Below are 8,102 nucleotides of genomic sequence, written 5' to 3' on the forward strand. Positions count from 1 at the left end.
ACAACACCAAGTCAAGGGTTAAGATCCCCTTACCGGTCATCTTTTTTAAAAAAAAAAATGATTTGTAGATTGAGCCATATTATATAATTCATTACACCTATCTCGAAGATAAATTAAGCTGATTTTTGCACCTAAGATTGATAGTGGCATTAGTTTTTAACCCTTTATATTTGATGCAGTTTTACCTTTAACTTTTGCTAAAGAGACTCATTCATGTTTAAGAGTTGTGCACCTAACATCTGTACCATGGATTAGCTTGCAGTTATTAAATGAATATATAATGAATTACAAAAGCTTCAATATATCATTAAATAAAGAAATATAGGTTATATAGTAGTGTGTACGATATTATCCCAAATCTATTAAAAACTAAATATGTGCATAGAAAAAAAGGAATGGAATATGCATCATAATATTAATTGTAGATGTCTCTGGATGCTGGGATTAAAGGTGATTTTTATTATACTTTGTGCATTTCTGAATATTACAGATTTTCTACAGAGAACATGTATTTTACAATTAGAAAAAGTTATTTTTAAACAAGCCGTGAACCTAGGCAGAGAACAGGGAGCTGTCTTAAAGCCTGGTTTGTGGTCTCCTGCATCAGTATCACTTGAAAAACTTATTAAAAGGGCAGATTCCTGACCCATGCCCTAGACTTCTGAAGGTAACTCTCAGGGGTGAGGCCTACAGATCTGCAGTTTAATAAGCCCACAGTTCATTTTTATACTCGTTACAGTTTGAGAATGACTCGATTTGAGGACTGACATATAGTGAGTGTAATATATGTCAGGCAGGAACCTTTCCTTTTCTTATATGTCAGCTGCTACTTTCTATCCTGATCTTTTATTGATTCTGCAACATGGACTTCACCACACACAGGCCCATATTGTATTATCGACCTACATAAGATATAAAACATTTTCTGGGACTATTGGGTAATGAGTTGTCTTGAGTAATTAAATATCCTGGCTAATGGTTTCCCTAAAAATTATGTGTAGATTGGGGCCGGCCCATGGCTCACTCAGGATAGTGTGGTGCTGATAACACCAAGGCCACGGGTTCGGATCCCATATAGGGATGGCCGGTTAGCTCACTGGGTGAGCGTGGTGCTGACAACACCAAGTCAAGGGTTAAGATCCCCTTACTGGTCATCATTTAAAAAAAAAAAAAATTATGTGTAGATTACTAATTTTTAAAGAATTAGAACATAATAAGCTATCCCTAAATATACCTAAATATCAGTTAATGTATCTTTGAAGATAATTCAGGTGTCTCCAAAGTACAGTGTAATCCACAGGTGACCAGTGTGCTATTCTTTGTATACACAAACTCTAATCCATCTCTTGAGAGATTTTAGAATTGTCATCTTGTAGATATGTGAATAGTTTAGGTTTTAAATTTTTAGCTGGTAAAAAGCTGGTGTTTATAGCAGGGTTCTCAACTCTTTTTCTGCCCCCACATTGTTTATATGTATAACACAATCTTACCAGCAACATTTTCTACTCCATGCAGTGATTGCCAGCATTGAGATAAGCTGTCCTTCAATTACAGTGCAGATAAATGCTCACCTATCTTTGAGAATCACTGGAGTTCAGTGTTGAACATCTAAATATATGAGCTTCTTTAGAGATGCATTTTTAAAAATGTCAAGTATTAATTATTTTAGGGAAGTAGCTTTCAAAGGAACTTAAGTATATTTTTGTATAAAGTGAACACCCCTCAAATTATCTATTTCTAAGTTTACATTTTTATATTCTTTTTTTATTTTTATTTTTTAATCAATCAATTAATTAATTATTTTTTTAAAAAGATGACCGGTAAGGGGATCTTAACCCTTGGCTTGGTGTTGTCAGCACCATGCTCAGCCAGTGAGCGAACCGGCCATCCCTATATAGGATATGAACCCATGGCCTTGGTGTTATCAGCACTGCACTCTCCTGAGTGAGCCACTGGCCAGCCCCTTCTTCTTTTTTTAATTTTTTTTAAAAAATTACATTACTTTTAGAAGTTTCATAAAAGTTTATCATTAGGATTCATATACTTCATGTGATCCTTTCCTATATTTTGGTTGTTTAGTTTGTTGCTTTTAGTTTTTACTATTACAGCAATGTCATGATGAATATCTGTGTAAATAAATCTTTGTTTGCCTCATTAGCTATCTCCTTATGATGGATTTTAAAAATTGGATTTAGAATTGCACAAAGACTATGACTGTTTAATATATATTGTTAAATTGCCATGTTCCAGTTTATATTCACTGGTAATATCCTTTTGAATTTTTTTTAAAAGCTGTGTATTTCAGGGCTTTGTTATGGATAAGAAGACATTTTCAAGGGTCAGGAATAATAGTCCTTGCACTGACATTTGGTTTTATTATAATGTTTGCAGCTGATTGCAGAGATGACATGACCTGTGTGAAAGAAGAAATCTTTGGACCTGTTATGTCCATTTTATCGTTTGACACTGAAGCTGAGGTTCTGGAAAGAGCCAATGATACCACCTTTGGACTAGCAGCTGGTGTCTTTACCAGGTACATGGAGAGTGCCACCCAAAGCAGTTTGGAAGGAATGGGCCTGCAGTGTCTGCTTAGATATGTAATTGATCTTACTCTCTCACGAGAGCCAGCAGCATTTTCTGTTTGCTTCAGGTTAAGTCAGAAGATGCCAAAGCAGCATTTTGTAGATTGCCCTGAACAGCCAGAGAACTCTCCTATTGAGTTTAAGTTGAGCTATAAACTTTATTGATAAAAATTCTGTCCTTTTTAAGGGGCCAGCCCGTGGCTCACTCGGGAGAGTGCAGTGCTGATAACACCAAGGTCTTGGGTTCGGATCCCTGTATAGGGATGGCCAGTTCGCTCACTGGCTGAGTATGGTGCTGACAAAACCAAGCCAAGGGTTAAGACCCCCTTACCGGTTATTGTTTAAAAAAAAATTCTGTCCTTTTTTATTCATTCACTGAATAAACATTTAAGGTTCTAATCTATGTAAAGCATTGAATTAGGTATCTATTGAAAATATACATGTTAAGGAATTTAGAAACCTATAAGCATATAAAGAGAGGACAGTATTCTTCAAAAACATGATTTTTAGTGGCATAGTAGTTCCTAATTAGGATGCATTGTAATTTCATGTAGGCATTTTTTCTGTTGTTGGATATTTAGGATATTTGCAATTTTAACTATCTTAAGTTATGTTGTGATTTTTATATATATATTTTTTTCAGCTGGCTGGCATAGGTATTGGACCTCAAACCTTGGTGTTATCAGCACCATTGTCTAACCAACTGAGCTAACTGGCCAGCCCTGTTGTGATTAGTATCTTTGTACATAAATTTTTATCACTACTATTAGAAGTAAAAGTGATTTGGGAACACACGTTCTTTGAAAATGATTGCAAATTGCTTGGTTATATACAAACTTGGGTGAGTCTTTGGTAGTAGTCAGTTTTCTGAGGCTGCTTTACCCTTGAGATCATGCTGTTTGGTGATATGTAAATTAATAATTTTTTGTAGCTTTGTGGTCAGGAACCTCAGTAGGAAGGTCTCTCTCTCTTGAGGAACTAATGTAATAACTTCTCTTTGAGCTCTGAAGAAAAGGTTGAGGAGCTGCTTTTTTGATTTGGGGATTGAGAGTTTAAGTGCTCTTGCTTTCTTCTGCCTCCCTTGTCCCCTCCCCCTCCCACCAGTACAGACAAAGTCCAACCACAAAGGAGGGTAATGTCCAATATGCTGTCGCTTTTTTTTCTTAGCAGCTTGCACACTCATTTAAAGTGTACAATTCAGTGGTTTTTATTATATTTACAGAGTTGTGCAACCACCATAATCTAATTTTAGAACATTTTCATCATTCCAAGAAGAAACCCTATGCCAATTAACAGCCACTCTCCATTCCTATTCCCACTCTGCCCCTGGCAACCACTAATCTACTTTCTGTTTTTATGGATTTGCTTATTCTGAACATTTTATATAAATGGAATCATACAATATGTGTCCGTTTGTGACTGGCTTCTTTCTTTAACATAATATTTTCAGGGTTCATTTATGTTGTAGCACATATTAGTACTTTATTCCCGAATAATATTCCATTGTATGGATATATGCCACTTTTTGTTCATTCATCTGTTGATAGACATTTGGGTCATTTCCACTTTTTGGCTGTTATGGATAGTGCTGCTATGAACATCTATGTACAAGTCTGTTTGAAGACCTATATTTTCATTTCTGTTGGGTGTATATCTGGGAGTGAAATTGCTGGGTCATATGGTAACAGGAACTGCTAAACTTTTCCAAAGTGGCAGCACCAGTTTACATTCCCTCCAACAATGTATGAAGGTTTCAGTTTCTCCGCTTCTTCATCAGTACTTGTTGCTGTCTGTCCTTTTGATTTTAGCCATCCTCATAGGTGTGAGGTGGTATTTCATTGTAGTTTTGATTTGTGTTTCTGTGGGTTTTCTTTTCCCTTTCTTGATAGTCTTATTTGCAGCACAAAATTTTTAATTTTGACAGAGTCCAATTATTCTGGTTTTTTGTCTGTTACTTTTGGTGTCATATTTAAGAAGCTTTTCCTAACCCAAGGTTATGAAGACTTACTTCTGTGTTTTTTTTTTTTTTTAATAGTTTTCCCTGTGACATTTTAGGTCTGTGATCCATTCTAGTTAATTTTTGTGTATGGTGTAAGAAAGGGATCTACATTTATCTTTTTGCATGTAGATATCTTGTTGTTCCAGCACCATTTATTGAAAAGACTGTTTTTCACCATCGAATTGTTTTGGCACCCTTGTTGATGCTACTTATTTTGTAGTTGTCTTTTGCACGAGACCATAAAACCCAAATCTGTGTCTATTTTGCCTGGATGATAGAAGATTTTTAAACATTTTGAAGAAACAAGAATGTAGCCAGATTTTGAGATCCTTAGAACTGGCAGTCTGACTCTTCCTGTTAGAATGGTGACATAAGAAACTATGAGTAACCAGCACATGTTTTCTCTTTACAGGGACATCCAGCGGGCTCACAGAGTGGTGGCTGAGTTGCAGGCTGGGACGTGCTTCATTAACAACTACAACATCAGCCCAGTGGAGTTGCCCTTTGGTGGATATAAGAAGTCAGGTGAGCAGCTGGGAAATGTGGCATGATGGCAAACCAGGTTCTCTGGGGATACTGACGTTATTCAGTCCTCATAGACCAGGGTTCCTAAACCTGTCTGCATATCAGAATCACCTGGAGAAATATATAAATTCCTGGTCCTCCCCAGATCCACTGCATCAGTCTCTGGGAATGGAAGCCAAGCATCTTTTTTTTCTTCCCTGAAAACTCTCTGCAAAGCTTGGCTTGTGAATTGCTGAAATACATCCTAGAAAGGTTTATCTTGTGGGTAGACTTACTTTTTCTTCATAGTCTGTGATTACTGTAAGCATAAAATCACTCCTCTAGAGATTCCACATCAGCAGTGTCCATCATCACCTCCTGTGGAGCTTTTAAGATTCTGTTTAGGTAAAGTGTCTCTAAAGTAATATCTCAGAAAGTTTATATTTATTTGTTTTCTCTTTTGGGTCAAATTAATAAAAATCTCTTAATCTAACATTTAACAGTCAATTATAGTCATTATCATTATACTTGATAGCATATAGGAATGTTTTCCCTAAGCCACCACTCATTTCATTTCATTTATTCAATAATCAGCAGACATATGTTACCATAACATGGCAATTTTATAGGTGTGGTATGTCAGGAGAAGGTTTGAGGCATTAGGAATGTAGCCCCTATTTTGAGGTTCTTTCTTTGGAGTTTGTTGCCTGTAAATATTCATTAATGTCCCATACTGTTCTTCATTTAGACTGAAAATTGGTTTGGACTTTGTAGAGGCACCATTCTAATAGTCTGACCCCTAGTCTCTGTGGCAAATGTTTACAGCCATCACAGTGTTGGCAAATATATAAACCCTCACGAATACTGATGAGATGGTAGGTGTTAATTTGACAGTCTTATTTAGTATTTAGTATGGTATTCTCCTTGCATTCCCTAATCATACTCCACTAACCATCTTCAACCCTGTTGGATACTCAGAGGAGCTGTACACACAGGCACAAATGCCAGTGAGAACTAAGGCATAATTTTATTAATACATAATCCTCAGCATGGAAAAAAATGTGCTTAGAATCTGCAGCTTAGGTCTTTGGGGGCCTCTTAGGTCAGCTTTTCCTTCCCTTTGCACCAGTATGCCTACATGGGATGAGAGAGAAAGATGGCCAGATCTGCAGAGCAGCACCTGGCTTAACATGCCTGACCAGATGTGTTTAGAGGATTTGGAAAGGAACAAAAGACAAAGCTAGGTCTTTCCAGGACTTTTGTGTATGTTACATTTTGAATCGTGCCCCCTTGAAATGTGCTTTTTTCGGGACCTGGGCCTTGTCCTTAGAAGGCAGAGCCTACTCTTAAGTCTAGGGCAGGGTGTACAACAAAGGCAAAGCATGGAATGCTGTGCCTTTAATGCAGTAACCTCATCCACTAGTAATTGGGGCAGTGTCTTGGACTCCGGGTAATCAGAGGGACCAAAAGTGTCCCCTCCCCTACATGAGTGGGCAGGGCGTAAATAGTATACTCTTACAGATTTAGTATAGGAAAAGGTTAATAAACCTATTATTTAGAGTTGAGTTTTAAATTAGCAACAACTTTCAAGAGCATCAGGTTGATTGTTGTAGAAACTACTTCAATACTTGATAACAAATCCGAATATCTTTCAGACCTCAACACAGAATACCTGAAATTAAGGTTCATAATGGTAAGAAAGGAGACTTGTATATTTCCTGGTCCCTATACCTGAAAGCCACTGGGTCATTTTTCCCATGCCTAACTCCACAGCTAATGTATGGATTGAGGACTTAATCCCAAGATGTTTAGGCTCTGTTTTCTTCCCCAGCCCTGATAAGCAGTGCCTGTTTTTGAAGATCATTGTGACTCCTGGACTGTTGCAGTGGTAGCTTGTCCTGACCCCTTTTCTTCCTTTCAGGATTTGGCAGAGAGAACGGCCGTGTGACAATTGAATATTATTCACAACTGAAGACTGTGTGCGTGGAGATGGGTGATGTGGAGTCTATTTTTTGAAAACCTGCAGTGAAACCTGTCAACGTGGCCAGGCTATGGAATAATGAAAATCAGCTCTCCTGACAGAGGCAGCACACCTGAATACCATTCTAAATCCAGAACTTTGGTCATTAAGGATAAGAGAATAGTTCAGTGTTATTCTTCATCTGTCAGTCACCTTCCTAATTGAAAATGTGCATAAGTGCCTTTTAGATACGAATCCAAAAAGTTGTGATTTTCCTCAAAGCTAATTTCTGTGAAATCTTTAAGAGCCACTAACATACTGCCAGAGGACAGGGAGAGGTACTAGGATTATTCTTCTTCCACACATTTGCACTGGCTATATTAATTCTTTAGCTTATTTTGAAGAATTTCCTTTGTAGGTTCCCGGTAGAATCAGTAGAGATGATTTCTGCTGACATTTTTTAATCTATGTCCTCTTGTCATTCCTTGGAGAAAGTTGACAAAAAGGATAAAGAGGGAATTAGATAACGGGGTCAAATTCTGTGCAGATGTTAACTTGCTATGGTAAGCACTTCATTTCCATTCGTTGCTGCTATAGAGGAAACCTATCTCGTGTCCTTGAACTACACCTTGCTCTCTTACAACAGAAGAGTTACTTTTTAAATGTACAGATTATTTGTATGCCAGTGTAGTGCAGTGAAGTTAAAATAAATCACAGTTAATTCTTTTACTTTCATGTTTTGAAACAATACATATTAAGATTATAGTAGGACAGAGGATACAGCTGAAATTAAAGCACAAGGCAGAGGCACTTGATCTTATTTGTAGTAAGTACAGAAGGACAGGTTTAGTTGCTGTAATAAACTTTTTATGGCTCACGAAAGCTTTTAGGCTCCAAGTTTGGCCCCATCCTGATAAGCAGTACCTGTCCTTGAAGAGCTATCAGATCACTGTGACTTTGGACTGTTGCAGTGATACTCCACCCTGCCCCCTTCTCTTTTTTTCAGAGGAATAGTTTATGAATAATAGATAAGTTAGTAGTTAGAGATAAGTTTGGC

At 37.3% G+C, this 8,102-nt stretch overlaps 1 protein-coding gene across 1 annotated transcript in view; it reads left to right on the plus strand.

Annotated features, from left to right (window-relative positions):
• Positions 1–7,774, plus strand: part of ALDH9A1 (aldehyde dehydrogenase 9 family, member A1) — a 37,273-nt gene extending 29,499 nt beyond the window's left edge. The window contains exons 9-11 of the mRNA XM_008578683.1: positions 2,392–2,533; positions 4,994–5,106; positions 7,007–7,774. Of these exons, the coding sequence (XP_008576905.1) occupies positions 2,392–2,533; positions 4,994–5,106; positions 7,007–7,101 (350 nt within the window). The 3' untranslated portion in view covers positions 7,102–7,774. The remainder of the gene's footprint in view (positions 1–2,391; positions 2,534–4,993; positions 5,107–7,006) is intronic.
• Positions 7,775–8,102: the final 328 nt, after the last annotated feature.

This window comes from Galeopterus variegatus, unplaced genomic scaffold (assembly GCF_000696425.1).
Source record: "Galeopterus variegatus unplaced genomic scaffold, G_variegatus-3.0.2 Scaffold1742, whole genome shotgun sequence".
NCBI classification, from domain to species: Eukaryota; Metazoa; Chordata; class Mammalia; order Dermoptera; family Cynocephalidae; genus Galeopterus; species Galeopterus variegatus.